Here is a 16,148-nt window from a genome sequence, read left to right on the forward strand (position 1 = left end):
TTATCCTAACCTTTAACATTTCACAGACTGTCTTAAAATATTTGAATACTGTACAAAATAATAAAAGCAAAATTGTTACAATCTATTTCTGCCAACTCACATTTAGCAAATAGACTGTCTTCATGTCAGCCTGGGATGTTGAGATGGGACTGCTTGTGTGGGAGTGGGTGGCTAGGTGGGAGTGGGTGGGTGGGAGTAGGTGGCTAGGTGGGCGCGGGTGGGTGGGAGTGGGTGGGTGGGAGTGGGAGCAACTTCATAGAAACAGGAGGAGGGGGAGGGGCATGGGAGAAGAGGGGGAAAGGGAATAACACTTGAAATGTAAATACATAAAATATACAATAAAATAATAAATGTTAAAAAAAGACTACTTTCACCTGACAAGAAATACCTTTGCATTATGTCTTGATCATGAATTTTCAATGTGGTAAAAGAATTTTGATGAGACACTGGTTATGGTGTCTTGAGCAATGGTGGGAAATAAATAAACCTTCACAAAAAAATGAGAATTCAAGCACAGATTCAAACTAGAAAGCGAGTTGACTCCATTTGAAATCTGTGTGTGACCTAAATATATACCATGGGCATTCGTTACATGATATCCAGTTGCCAGCCTTCACTGTCCTGGTAAATATTCAAATTGCTCTTATATACTGTACTGCTTTGTGTATTTGTCACTTATGAATTATGCCAATATCCAGTGCCTATAGAACACACATAGTAAATTATTCCCTGCTACTTACTTTCCTACAGTCCTTGTATTTGCTGATTTCCTGGTTTAAGGGTAAACATCACAAAAGTAATGAAACTTGTATTTGAAATGAAAGTATAAATATCAAAGTCCCATATATTAGTCACATTAGATTTAGAAAACTGGAAATTATAACTCCTATGTTTCTCTTAGATGAACAGAAGTTTTTTTTTTTTTTTTTAAAAAAAGTTCACTAACTTGTAAAAAATTTGCATGGTAACAGTGTCTTTTGTCTGTGAGCCAACCCTCTGATGCAGGAACCAGGAGGAAGAAATATATCTTCCAGTTCCTGTGCCAGTTTTAGCCAGACAGGATTTTACTTCCAGCTTGTGGCAGAACAGGTAGAATTGCATTTTTCATCTGGATCAGGACAAGTAACCCATGTGTGATGGATTATATCTGCCTGCCTTTTTGAAAGAGTGAGGGTTATTTTTCTCTAGTGGAGTCTGCTTTGTGGATTTCCTAGGATGCGCATCACAGTCTGCTTTAATCTGTATTTAATAGAAAAACGGCTTCATCTTTCTTGTATTTTGTGAGAAGGATTCACTGTACTTGTTAATGAACTTATTTTAAATTGTATTTTCTGATCGGTGGATATCTCCCTTGAAACTGTCCTTTACATGCAACTTCAGTAGCTAATTCTTTTCAAAGGACTTGATTTGAAATTCCAATGCACCTTGCTGTTTTGAGCAACCTGTATCCAACTTCTTTTATCCCTGACACTAAAGAATATTAGAGGGCCGAATCTGGAGCCTTAGGTCATACACATAAGGCTTGCAAATGGTTCTTCACATAATTTTAATGCGCAATTTTGAATTCATTGTGACTAAATAACCTCTAATATATGTTTATTTATAAACATAGTGGCCTCCGTGTGCATTCATGCTGTGCTTTAAACCTCCTGGTTAGTCTCTTTATGTACAATGGACTCATAAAAGCCCTAGCTAAATGCACTCAGAAATCTTCCTTAAGCTCTGAAATAGAAAATGAAATAAAGGCTGGATCTATTAAATATCTATTAGGCTCAATGCCTGATCTCTGTATTCACTCAAAGCCCTTTTGTTACATCCATTAGGGAACAGCAGCCATTCTATATCCCAACAATTTTCTTTGTGTCATATAAACATGTAACTATTGCTTTTTATGAAAACGCATTCAATACTTCTCCCACACTGCTAGGAAAAGTGAGTCATGTATTGTTTCTGCTGTCCCTGCAACTCACTGAAGATCCTGACTGCTAGAAAAATAGGTTTGCAAAAATCCTGAAATGGCATTTGACAGTTACATTTTATAAGGGATCGGGATCAACGTCCTGAAAGGATAATGTATAGTTGACTCATGTAAATAAGAAATCAATAATTGTGGATTTGAAATCATCATTGCACATGGGCTTTAAAAGTTTTAATTTACTGGATATTTCAAACCATAATCATTAAGTATAATGATCCTTGTCATTGAATTTCGTGAAAAAATGTTTGCACATGCATTGTGAGAACAAATACATTTTATTTAAATATACTTATGTTATTTAAATACTTAGCCCATAATTTCCCCAGATTTCTTTTGTCTTGTCTTTTGTATTGTCTATTATAGTACAGTTATTTCTGAGTGAAAATAGCAACTAAAACATTAAAAAATTGTATGCAATAAATGAACACCTATACAAAGCAAATTGTAGCAAATAAGAAAGAAATTGTTTTTTTCCCATTGAAATTACCAGGCTGTTTTTTTACAATAGATGGACACAAAAATAAGAAAGAACGAAGCTCTATATAAAGTGACTACTCTATAAATTTCATATTTATTGTCAAGAATCAAAATTGCATAGAAAGAATGCTCATGCTTTAAACTAAAGTAAATCAAGAAAGCTTCACTTTTTAGAGATTGAGAGTGTCACAGAAAACTACCATGCAGAGAACAAATGACCATGGAGTGGTTAACCACAGTGTATATACATTCACAACAGAACTCCTGTATCAAAGGATCAGGGAACATCATGAAAGGGAAGAAAAGATTGTGAGAGCCACACAGAAGACCATTAAGTCTGCTGTGAGTCCATATATCCTGGAAATGGCAGGGAACCAACACCCATGACACCCTAACAGTATGTCTGTCTATTTAGTATCTCTACAATGACAAAACATGTACACGTGTTATCATGAGTGGAGTAAATCTTATGGGTCCCCATCCCTAAACAAAGAACTGCAGGCACATATGGACTGCTGAGAGTGAAAGAGTAAGTCTCCACAGTGATAATCCTTCAAATGTGTTATCTAAGTGGTCTGCACTAAAAACAGTGTAACCGTCGAGTAACAGACTAAGTACGCTCTATTTATTTATTTATACATTTATACATACATGTAACAACAAAATTAGAGGAAAACAGGCATGAACTTGACAGGGAACAATATATATGACAGACGATGCTGAAAGCAAAGGGTAAGGAAAATACTGTGCAATGATATTTAATTGATAATATTGTAAAAATGGACATCTTACTAAAAGCAATCTACAGACTGCAATCTCAATCAAAATTTGAACTCAATTCTTAATAAGTTAGAAAGAGCAATTTGCAAATTCATTTGGAATAACCAAAAAACCCAAGATAAATAAAACTATCCTCAACAATAAAAAACTTCGGGGGGAATCATCATCTCTGACCTCACGCTGAATAACAGAGCAATAGTGATAAAAACTGTATGGAATTGGTACAGAGACAGGCAGGTAGATCAATGGAATAGAATTGAAAACCAAAAATGAAACCATACATCTAAGGTCACTTGGTCTTTTAAAAGGAGCTAAAACCATCCAGTATAAAAAAAAAAAAAAAAAAGATAGTATTTTCAACAAATGGTGCTGGTTCAACTGGAGGCCAGCATGTAGAAGGATCCAAATTGATCCATTCTTATCACTGTGTCCAAACTCAAGTCCAAGCAGATCAAGGACCTCCACATCAAACCAGATACACTCAAACTAATAGAAGAAAATGTGGGGAAGCATCTCGAACACATGGGCACTGGAGAAAATTTCCTGAACAAAACACCAATGGCTTATGCTCTAAGATCAAGAATCGACAAATGGGATCTCATAAAACTGCAAAGCTTCTGTAAGGCAAAGGACACTGTCATTAGGACAAAACAGCAACCAACAGATTGGGAAAAGGTTTTTATGAATCCTACATCCAGTAGAGGGCTAATATCCATCACATACAAAGAACTCAAGAAGTTAGACTCCAGACAGCCAAATCACCCTATTAAAAATGGGGTACAGAGCTAAACAAAGCATTATCAAATGAGGAATACCGAATGGCTGAGAAGTACCTAAAGAAATGTTCAACATCCTTAGTTATCAGGAAAATGCAAATCAAAACAACCCAGAGATTCCACCTCACACCAGTCAGAATAAGATCAAAAACTCAGATAACAACTGATGCTGGCAAGGATGTGGAAGAAGAGGAACACTACTCCATTGTTTGTGGGATTTCAAGATTTTACAACGACTCTGGAAATCAGTCTGGAGTTTCCTCAGAAAATTGAACATAATACTATCTGAGGACCCAGCTATACCCAAATGATGCTCAAACATATAACAAGGAAACATATTCTACTATGTTCATAGCAGCCTTACTTATAATAGTCAGAAGCTCAAAAGAACCAAGATGCCCTTCAACAGAGGAATGGATAAAGAAAATATGGTACATTTACACAATGGGATATTACTCAAATATCAAAAACAATGACTTCATGAAACTCATAGGCAAATGGGTGGAACTAGAAAATATCATCTTGAGTGAGTTAACCCAATCAGAAAAACACACATGGTATGCACTCATTGATAAGTGGATATTAGCCCAAAAGCTTGGATTACCCAAAATACAATCTACAGACCACATGAAGCTCAAAAGGAAGGACAAACAAAGTATGTATGCATCACCCATTCTTAGAAGGGGAACAAAAATATTCCCAGGAGGAGATATGGAAACAAAGTTTGGAACAGAGACTGAAGGAAAGACCATTCAGAGCTTGCCCCACCTGGGGATCCAGTCCATATACATACAGCCACCAAACCCTGACAATGTTGCAGATGCCTAGAAGAGCATGCTGACAGGAGCCTGATATAGCTGTTTCCTGAGAGGCTGTACCTGAGCATGACAAATACAGAGGTGATGGCTCGCACCCAACCATTGGACTGAGAACGGGCTCTCCATTTGAAGAGTTAGAGAAAGGATTGAAGGAACTGAAGGGGTTTGCAACCCCATAGGAACAATAATAACAACCAACCAGAGGACTAAACCACCATCCAAAGAGTACACATGGTCAGATCCATGGCTCCAGCTGCATATGTAGCAGAGGATGGCCTTGTTTGTACCAATGAAAGGAGAAGCCCATGGTCCTGCCAAGGCTTGACCACCCCATCCCCCAGTGTAGGGGTATGTCAGGGCCAGGAGGTAGGAAGGGGTGTGTGGAGGGGTAGGGGAATACCCTTAAAGAACTAGGGGGAAGGGAGATGGGATGGTGGTTTATGGACAGGAAACTAGGAAATAGGAAAACATTTGAAATGCAAATAAATACAAAAATCCTGTTAAAAATGTTATAAAAATGATTAAATTCTTAATGAAAGGGCAATTTTCTTTTTTTTAAATTTTGTTTTATATATTTCTTTACTTACATTTCAAAGGTTATTCTCCTTTCCTGTTTTCTGTCCATAAGCCTCCATTCTCTCACCTCTTCCTCTACCATACAGGTATTCCCTTTATACTTCCCCCTTATTGCCCTATCCCATATTCCTCTGCACTGGGGGTCCAACATTGGCAAAACCAAGGGCTTTCCCTTCCACTGATGCCCCAAGAGGGCTATTCTCTGCTACATATGAAGTTGGAGCCCTGGGTCAGTCTTTCAGTAATGGTTTAGTCCCTGGAAGCTCTGGTTGGTTGGCATTGTTGTTTTTATGGGGTTGCAAGCTCCTTCAACTCTTTCAATACTTCCTCTAATTTCCCCCAAAGGGATCCTATTCTCAGTTCGGTCCAAATTTCTGGGGTACCTCCAGACTGATTTCCAGAGTGGTTGTACCAGTTTGCAATCCAACCAACAATGGAGGAGTCTTCTTCTTTCTCTACATCCTCACCAGCATCTGCTGTTGGCGAAGTTTTTGATCTTAGCCATTCTGAGTCGTGTGAGGTGGAATCTCGGGGTTGTTTTGATTTGCATTTCTCTGATGACTAAGGATATTGAACATTTCTTTAGGTGCCTTTTGGCCATTTGATGATCCTCAACTGAGAATGTTTTGTTTAGCTCTTTACCCCATTTCTTAATAGGGTGATTTGGCTCTCTGGAGTCTATCTTAAGTTCTTTATATATTTTGGATATTAGCCCTCTATCAGATGTAGGACTGGTAAAGATCTCTTCCAAATCTGTTGGTTGTTGTTTTGTCCTAATGACAGTGTCTTTTTTGTTTTTACAGAAAGGCTTTGATCTTAAAAGCATAAGTCATTTTGTTCAGGAAATTTTCTAGTGCCTGTTGTTGACTCTATTAGTTTTGATCTTAGAGTCCTTGATCCACTTGAACTTAAGCCATGGTGATAAGAATTTGTTGAACCAGCACCATTTGTTGAAAATTTTCCATTGGAGTGCCTTTGTTCAAGACCATATGTTTCCCTCATTTTTTCTTCTATTAGTTTGAGGTATCTGGTTTGATGTAATAGGTCCTTGATCCTGCTTGAGTTCTTAAGGTTCCCAGGACATGGTGATAAGAATGGATAGATTTAGTAGTTCTCTGGTGGAACTTTTGGGATCACTTAAATATACTATCATATCATCTGCAAATGGTGATATTTTGACTTCTTCTTTTCCATTCTGTGTCCATTTTGATCTTATTTTGTCCATGTCTTTCCATTGCTCTGTCTTCAATTTCTTTCTTCAGAGGCTTGAAGTTCTTCAACAGATCTTTATGCTTGGTTGAATACACTGAGGTAGGGATTTGGGATTATTATGAAGGGTGTCATTTCCTAATTTCTTTCTCGCTTGGCAGCCTTGCTACTGATTTATTTGAGTTAATTTTATACCCCAGCCACCTGAAGTTGTTTTCAGCTTTAGTAGTTCTCTGGGGAACTTTTGGGATCACTTGAATAAATTATCATCCATTTAGTCTGTATTTAATGTTAGAACTTCAAGAACTGGTTTGTCTAGTCCCTATTTTAGTGGGGCTTCAAGTTTACTATGTTTAAGTTACTGGTTTGGCTGTATGGTTTTACTATGTTTAGGTATGGGCCTGAATTCCTATTCTTTCCAGGACTTTTTATCATGAAGGGGTGTTGAATTTTGTCAAATGCTTTCTCAGCATCTAATGAAATGATCATGTGTTTTTTATCTTTCAGTTTGTTTATATAGTGGATTACTTTGATGGTTTTCCGTATATTAAACCATCCCTACATGCCTGGGATGAAGCCTACTTGATCATGGTGGATGATTGTTTTGATGTGCTCTTGGATTCGGTTTGCCAGAATTTTATTGAGTATTTCTGCGTTGATATTCATAAGGGAAATTGTTCTGAAGTTTTCTTTCTTTGTTGGTTCTCTGTGTGGTTTAGGTATAAGAGTAATTGTGGCTTCATAGAAGGAATTATGTAGCGCTCCATCTGTTTCAATTTTGTGGAATAGTTTGGATAGTATTGGTATGAGGTCTTCTATCAAGGTCTGATAGAATTCTGCACTGAACCCATCTGGACCTGAGCTCTTTTTGGTTGGAAGACTTTTAATGACTGCTGCTATTTCTTTAGGAGTTATGGGGTTGTTTAGATGATTTATTTGTTCCTGATTGATCTTTGGTACCTGGTAACTGTCTAGAAAATTGTCCATTTCCTCCAGATTTTTCAGTTCTGTTGAATATAGCCTTTTGTAGTAGGACCTGATTTTTTTTTTAATGTCTTCAGATTCTGTTGTTATGTCTTCCTTTTCATTTCTGAGTTTCTTATTTTGGATGTACTCTGTGACTTCTGGTTAGTCTGGCTAAGGATTTATCGATCTTGTTGATTTTATCAAAGAACCAGCTCCTGCTTTTGTTGATTGTTGTACAGTCCTTTTCGTTTCTACTTGGTTGATTTCAGCTCTGAGTTTGATTATTTCCAGACTTCTACTCCTCTTAGATTTATTTATTTCCTTTTTTCTAGAGCTTTAAGTTGTGCTGTCAAGTTGAGGAATATGCTGTCTCCTGTTTCTTTTTGCAGGCACTCAGAGCTATGAATTTTCCTCTTAGTACCGCGTTAATTGTTTCTCGTAAGTTTAGGAATGTTGTTTCTACATTTTCATTAAATTCTAAGAAGTCTTTCATTTCTTTCTTGACCAAGGTGTCATTGAGTAGAGCATTGTTCAACTTCCATGTATATGTGGGTTTTCTGTCATTATTGTTGTTTTTGAAGACCAGTCTTAGTGTGTGATCATCTGATAGGATGCATGAGATTATTTCTATCTTCCTGTATCTGTTGAGGCCTGTTTTGTGATCAATTATATGGTCAATTTTGGAGAGGATTCCATGAAATCTTCAGAAATAGTGATTGTCACTTCCTGTTATTTTCATTGTTAGAGGTGGAATTATGTTTGTTTGTCTCTCTTTTGGTTTCATTGCAAGGGAATTATATTCTTGCTTTCTGCACAGTGTAGTTTCTCTCCTCATGTTGGAGTTTTCCATCTGTTATCCTTTGTAGGGCTGGATTTGTAGAAAGATATTGTGTAAATTTTGTTTTGTCATGGAATATCTTGGTTTCTCCATCTATGTTAATTGAAAGTTTTGCTGGAAACAGTAACTTGAGCTGGCTATTGTGCTCTCTTAGCATCTGTATGACATCTGTCTAGGATCTTCTGGCTTTTATAGTCTCTGCTGAAAAGTCTGGTGTAATTCTTTTGGTCTGCCTTTATATGTCACTTGGCCTTTTTCCCTTAGTGCACTTAATATTTTTTCTGTTTTGTGCATTTGGTGTTTTAACTATTATATGACTGGAGGAATTTCTCTTCTGGTCCAACCTATTTGGAGTTCTGTAGGCTTCTTGTATGTTTATGGGCATCTCTTTCTTTAGGTTTGGGAAGTTTTCTTCTATAATTTTGTTGAATATATTTACTGGCCCCTTAGGTTGGGAGTCTTCACTCTCTTCTATACCTATTATCCTTAGGTTTGATCTTCTCATTGTGTCCTGAATTTCCTGTATGGTTTGGGCTAGGAGCTTTTTGTGCTTTACATTTTCTTTGACAGTTCTGTTGATATTTTCTATGGTATCTTCTGCCCCTGAGATTCTCTCTTCTATCTCTTGTATTCTGTTGGTGAACTTTGTGTCTACGGCTCCTTGCCTCTTCCTTTGGTTTTCTATATCCAGGGTTGTCTCCCTTTGTGCTTTCTTTATTGTTTCTATTTCCATTTTCAATTCCTCCACCTGTTTGGTTGTGTTTTCCTGTAATTCTTTCAGTGATTTTTATTTTTCCTCTCTAAGGGCTTCTACTTGTTTACTTGTGCTTTCCTGCATTTCTCTACGGAGTTCTTTATGTCTTTCTTAAGGTCCTCCATCATTATCAAAAAGTGTGATTTCAAATCGAAATCTTGCTTTTCTGGTGTGTTTGGATATCCAGTATTTTCTTTGGTAGGAATACTGGGCTCTGATGATGTCATGTAGTCTTGGTTTCTGTTGCTTAAGCTCCTGTGCTTGCCTCTAGCCATTGGGTTGTCTCTGGTGTTTGCTTGTCTTGCTGTTTCTGTGAGTGACTTGGCCCTGCTGTAGGCCTCTGTGTCAGCACTCCTGTAGAACTGTTTTCCTGTTTTCTTTCAGCCTTTCCTGAGAACAGGTGCTCTGCTCTCAGCTTGGCATTGCTCCTGGAGACTGTCTTCCAGCTCTAGGAGTGGGCGGGAATCAAAGGGTCCTGCCCCTGATTGCTCATGTAGGTCCTTGCACCCAGCGGGCACAGTTGGCACGATTCCCTCTTGGGTTTGAACTGTGGGCAGAGGGTTTTCTTCTCTGACTTCTCAGGAATATCCACAATTCTGAGGTTCCAGAACTATCCCCGACAGGTTTTGGGTGCAGGGAGCTGTTTGGCCATATCAGTTCGGTCCTGGGCACAGACCAGAACTGCGAGTGCTGGTTGCTGTCTGTTCCTATATCCCTCTGTCCAGAGGCACTGTGCAGTTTCTCCTGGGACCAGAGATGGGGGCCAAGATGTGCAGAGGTGGCAGTCTGTCCTGTGGCCTCCGGATGTCTCACAATTTTTTTTTAAATACGTGTTAATGTTTTTCCTAGCTGATTGGTGAATCATATGACTGGCTGCAAAATTTATTTTTTATCTGATGTTCAGATCTCTACCTAAACATAGCTATGATGCTCTGTACCAAAATAAATTAATAGCAAAAAATACAGTAAGTTCCCTAATCAAAGTGTTTTTTAGTTGAAGTGGTCTTTTTAATGTAAAGCCAATTACCTAGTTTCTCTTAGATGACTTGGACATGGTCACCAACAAAATTATGTTAATGTCCATGGAGAAAATGGATTACATTTCCTAACAAGTATGATTTTGTTTATAAGAGAAATATTTACTGGTAGTAGACAGAAGAAAACAGAACAAAGTATGGTTTCATATAAAAATTTTAAATATTGATGCTATTTCTCAGAATAAGGAAAATACAGGGAGAGCTGAAGTCCGTGTACTGCAAAAACTAAAGACAGTAGAGAACTGTATTGTGAAAACAGAAAACTTGTAAAATATTTATTTTGCTCTTCTAAGAAGAGTACAATAAAAAGGTCTGCTTTTGTTGCATAATACCTAGCTTCACCTGATTACTTCCTGGAGGTGTAAGAGCACACCCCACATTTTTATTTTTTACCCAAACTACTATACCCAGCTGTCCTTAGCCTCATTTATTCTTATTTAGTTGTGGATCTGGACCTTTCCCTTAATGACCCTGATAAAGTGGTCTCCCTTCATCTGCTCCTTGATCACCTTCACTGGGTGCAAGATAATTAGCATGGGTTTCAAATGTGGCCTCCAATAGAGTTGAAAACGGGATTTTAACTACACTTGAAAAGTTTTTTCCTCCTGTAGCTTCCATCCCTTTCTCCTCTGATGTTGAAAATGCTACCAAGAGAACAAGACTCTCTGAAACAACTGTAACGGACATTAAGGTTTCAAGTACAGAGTCTGTATGAGGGCTTTCTCTTGGTATATATTATAGCATTCAGCTTTTAAATGTTTGTTTATGTTTTGTATATTTTTTCACTTTTATTTTGTTTAGTTTTTTTGTTTTAGGTTTTTTGTTTTTATTTGTATCTTTGTTTTTGTTTTTGTATTTTTTTGAAATAGGATTTCTCTGTGTAGACCTTGATCTTTTAGAGCCCCATCTCTAGATCCTGGCTGTCCTCAAACTCAGAAATCCTCCTGCCTCTTCCTCCTCAGTGCTGGAATTGAAAGCATATGCCCCACCACGGCATAGGTCAGTTTAATTCTTTTATGGCTCTATTGACTTTGTGAATGACTGGGTTTCTGTTTCTGGTGCCTGCTCTTGGAGCTCTTTTCCTTCTGGTGGTTTGCATTAACCAGCCTCAATGTGGTATTTTGCTTTATCTCATATTTTATTTTGACATATTTGGTTATTATCTTTTAGAAGCTTGTTCTTTCCTAATGAGAAACAGAAAAGGAGTAGATCTGGAGGAAAGGGAAAGGTGGGCACAGTCACGAGTAGAAGAGAAAACTGTAATCAAGACATATTCTATGAGAAAATAATCTTTTTCAACAAAAGCGAAAAATGTTGACAATGTTATCATTCTGAAGTCATTCTGTGCTATTTGAGGTATAACATGATTACTGAAAAATAATTTGTGAGTATGACAACTATGAAATATTGACTACTTACACCTGAAGCACAGTCCTTGGGTCTCCAACTTCCCCTCCATCACCAATAGTAAGGGTATCATAGCCAATCTCGAGATCAAATTCTTCAAAGTTTATCTGGATGACCTAGTGGTGAATAAAAACGAACATCTTCAGCAATTCAATCATGTAATGAAATCCAAAATTTAAGCAATAGCAGAAAATTGAAAATGAGACTCTGTATGAATATGACAGTATTGCAGCAGATCTCACCGAAGTGTCCAAAGTTCAGTGACTACATCGCCACCCAGTTTTCACTTGCTATCTTTCAACTTCTGTATTCAATTTTCAATGAAATGGCATGATTTCGGTTTCTAGAACACTCATTTTGATTTAAGCATGATTAATGCATATCCACTTTGGGATGGCTTTATAAAAAGTACATGTGGGAGAAAGTTGTTTTCCACACATTAAACTTACCAGAGGAAAAGAGTATGCCATTTCCCTTAACTAGTAAAGCTTAAAAGTGTTGGAGCCAAATTTGCATCTCAATGAGTCTATTTAGTGTTACAGGTTTATTTTATGTTTACTAACAGAATCCTTAAGACATAGTAACATGTATACACAAAACTGGGGAAATAAAATATGAGAGACACATTAGAATAGAGCAGATAATTTGGAATTGATTTTTACAAAAACATTTTATACACTGTTTCTATATTCATCTGAAAATAGAGTTAAATGTTTGCCTCTTTGTTCTTCAGGTCTTGCTCTGGTAAAATAAGAACTAAAATTCAAATTTTAGACCTACTGTGAAATATCTCAAACTTATAGACTGGTTGGCTAGTGCAGATTAGGCTTATATTTAGCGGTTACATTGTACTAAGCGATAATCTTTTGGGATATTTGCGTCCTGTAAAACTTGGAGGAGTTTCGATATTTTCTGCCAACTTCACTATTTTGGAAACAGCCTTTTAGAGAAACCATAATGGGAGTATTTGGGAGAATATTCCGTCCTCATAAATCGGGTGCCTTTTTTAGGTAGGCAATGTAATTCATACCATATCACTTAGGGCAATGCCTAAGTAAAGGAAAAGTTAGTCTCCTGATTACCGTATATCACATAGGAATCCCCAATAGATACTGCAGAAGTAATTAACGTCTCTGCCCAATCAGCTTTAAGTTACTCAAAGGTAGATTTTCCTGGGAGTGGAAACACTTTATGTTAGATATTGCTACTTACTTCTGCCAAATTTGTTTTCTTTTATAATTTGCATCTCTTTTTTAAAATTAAGTTTACTTATTTATTCACTTTACAACCCAGAATTAGCCCTTCCTCTCCTCCCAGTGTTTTACTCATATACATATTTATGAACCTATGTTCGTTCCTTTTGTTATTAGTCTGGTTATATTTAGTACAATTAACCTCCAAACTTATCGTAGTAAATTCAAGTCTGAGATGGTTTCATTAATAAACTTTGCTTTTATTTCTACTTTGCCATACTTTATATTTCATACTTTTCATTTTTTTTGTTTATTTTGTCTTTTCTTATTGAAAACTGAATACTGAATAAAAAAAAATAACTCAAAAGCAGACTTCCTCCCTTCTCCAGAGCTCACTACTCTCAGTTTGGGTTATGTTACTTTGTTTATTTGTTTGTTTGTTTTTCATTCATTATTATCCAGCCTGTCAAAAGAAGTAGTTTGAATGATGGTATCTACTATAGTCTCAGACATTAAATTTTGGTCCCCTGTTGGTGGTACTGTTCTGGTAAGTTTAGAAGATGTTGCCTTGCAAGAGGAAGTATGTCGTTTGAACATATTCAAGTATGCTTCTCAAATATTCCAATGGTTATTTACCCATCACTTTTACAAGTCTTTGAGGAATTGACCAATGTTGGGGTACTCTTTAAATTAAGACTTTATAAAACTTCCCCTTCATTAATGCCTTTTACTAAACAAAGATTAGACAATGTTGAAAGCTTAATATCACTGAGATTGATTTCATTTATAAACTGCTAAATAAAGGAAGGTTAAGGATTTTCAAATATTACTCTGGCTTACCCTCTTAGGTTTTTTATTTTCTCTGTCTTGATCTACAGTAGTCTTGGTCCTGATTGCTACACACAATTCAATAATATTAAATTGAGAGTCAACCTGAAGCTTTGAACCCTGGATGATTCCAGATTATATTAAAGAAATAGACCACTTTGTATCAGTCAGTGAAATAGCTCACAGACACTTTAGAAAAGACAGTGATTTTAATTTATATACAAACTCTATTCTGGTAAGAGGTCTTGAGTTAACACAAAACATAATTATTCTGTGAATACCCTCAAGATGAAAACCACAGTCAGTAAAAGAGAGTCCAAAGGAAAGACAAATACCATAAAATGTGGGAGAAATTTGTTTGCTTGCAACTATTTTATTGAGTCTAGGAATTTTGGTTGGGATGGTTTCCAGTAGGCTTTGTAGTTCTCTATACGATCTGGTATTCCATAGTGATGATTCTTACCACTTGGGAAACTCAACATATGTAAAAATAAAGGCACATGCATATTTTTACATAAAATTGCATGAGTAATATTTTCGCTTAATATAAGAAATGCCTAGGAATTATTTCATATTTATTAATTTCTTTATTTAATATCTTGAACATTATAGTGTAGTATATTGGGGTACATGTTCTTCTTTCTGTACTTCTTTGTCCTTTTTTCCTTTGTTTTTTGAGAAACATCTGCAGAGTTTTCTTTTTGTACTTCTATTTGTGGCAAACTATTTTACATTCTGTGGTCTAGAAACCTTATTTATTTTAATGTTATTCTTACTGAAAATATCGTCAATTACAAAATTTTAGGCGTTACATTCACAGATGTTCTATACATATTTCTCTATTGTCATTTAACTTTCAGTGCCATTAAAATAGATCCATTGACAAAATATTAATATATGCTTTTAAAATGTTTGTTTTTTAAATGTTTATAGGTATCTCTTTCTTTTTTAATTTATTCTTTAATTTTTTTACAGTCCAGACTTAATCCCCATCTCAGTCCACCCTCTAACTGTTCCAGATCCTATTCCTTCTTTCACCCCACCCCACCCCTTCTCCAAGATTTCCCCACAGACTCCAACACCCTACCAGACATCCCCACTCCCTGTTTTTAATTTAGCTATTTACATATTTCCCATGTTTGGTGTATTTGTTTGGTTAATTGTTTTTTGGAGACCTTTTCAATAAGATCAGACTTGTTTAGTGTGCTATGGCCACAGACAAGTAGTTTTTTTAAATAATTCTGATTTTTGATCAATTTTGTTTTCAAATATGTTTTATTTTTTTTAATTTTTATTGTATATACATAATCCACAAAGCTTCACGAGCTGATGTATATGTGTATTGTCAAGTGGTGTTTGCAGTGACGTAGTCACAGATGGTTTGCAACTCATTCGGTTGACCAGTCAGGCCTCAAATTCAGAGATCTGCCTGCTTCTGACACCTGAGTGTACTGGGATCTGATGTTTCTTTTTTCCAAATGGAGTATATAGGCGTGTATACATCCTGTTTGTAATTATCTTTTTATATATATTTGTGACTTTTATTTAACTTGGGAAATTAGTCATCTCTTCATTCTTTCTCCTTAACCTCTCTAGAAATTAAAATTGACATAAATTAAATGCTGTGTTTTCTATACATCTTAAGCTATCTTTTGTCATTTCCATTACCTTATTTTTTGTTTCTAAGTGCATAATTTTGAGGCCTATCTTTGCTTCATTAATTCCTTCTTTATTAGCATATGCATTGAATTATTTAAATTCGAATATACTCTTATAAAAAGTGCTACTGCCCACTTTTTAAAATATTACTGAACATTTTGGACAAGATTGGAACCTTATAAAACTAATCATTTTAAATAACTGATTATTGATAAATTTAAAAAATTCAGTTATAAATTTTAAATTTTATCTTTTTACAATATATACAAAAGTGAAATAGCATGATGAACTGATATAAATGTATATAGTCAAATGGTTTCTGCAATGATGGGTACTGTCACATCCTTCTCAGTTGTCACCCTGTTGTGATGAACTATTTTGAGAAAAGCAACTCAGGAGAAAATGATTATTCTGACCCACAGTTTAAATATACCCTCGCTCATGGAAAGGGAGTCAAAGCAACAGGGTATTGAATCAGTTTTTAACATAGCATTAACTTTAGAAAGCAGAGAGTGATGAGTGCCTGCTCAGTCAAACACCCCATCTGGAAAGAGTACCTAGGAGAGAGGGGGATTTTCCTGTCTTTATTAACATAATAATGATAAATCCTCTCTGCCCATCTGCCAAGTGATTTTAGATTTTACAAGTTGACAATTAACACTAACAGCTGAAATATAACCCATAGCCCATAAATGTCCACTTCTTATATTCATGTTATTCATTCAGTGTTTTCTTGGATTGCCTCAGGTATGACACGTGGAAATGAGTTAGGTAGTGCTATTATTCCACACAGCCCTGATATGCAAAGTCAACAATAAAACAAAATATACCAAACAGTCAGGAGAACAATCT

The 16,148-nt window shown here is 36.1% G+C and overlaps 1 protein-coding gene across 2 annotated transcripts in view; it reads right to left on the reverse strand.

Moving 5' to 3' along the window:
* Nucleotides 1-16,148, reverse strand: part of Csmd3 (CUB and Sushi multiple domains 3) — a 1,591,133-nt gene that overhangs the window by 601,387 nt on the left and 973,598 nt on the right. For both annotated transcript variants that reach the window (XM_032915225.1, XM_032915219.1), the window contains one exon: nucleotides 11,629-11,732. In XM_032915225.1, coding sequence (XP_032771116.1) covers nucleotides 11,629-11,732 — 104 coding nt within the window. The remainder of the gene's footprint in view (nucleotides 1-11,628; nucleotides 11,733-16,148) is intronic.

This window comes from Rattus rattus, chromosome 1 (assembly GCF_011064425.1).
Source record: "Rattus rattus isolate New Zealand chromosome 1, Rrattus_CSIRO_v1, whole genome shotgun sequence".
Taxonomy (NCBI): domain Eukaryota; kingdom Metazoa; phylum Chordata; class Mammalia; order Rodentia; family Muridae; genus Rattus; species Rattus rattus.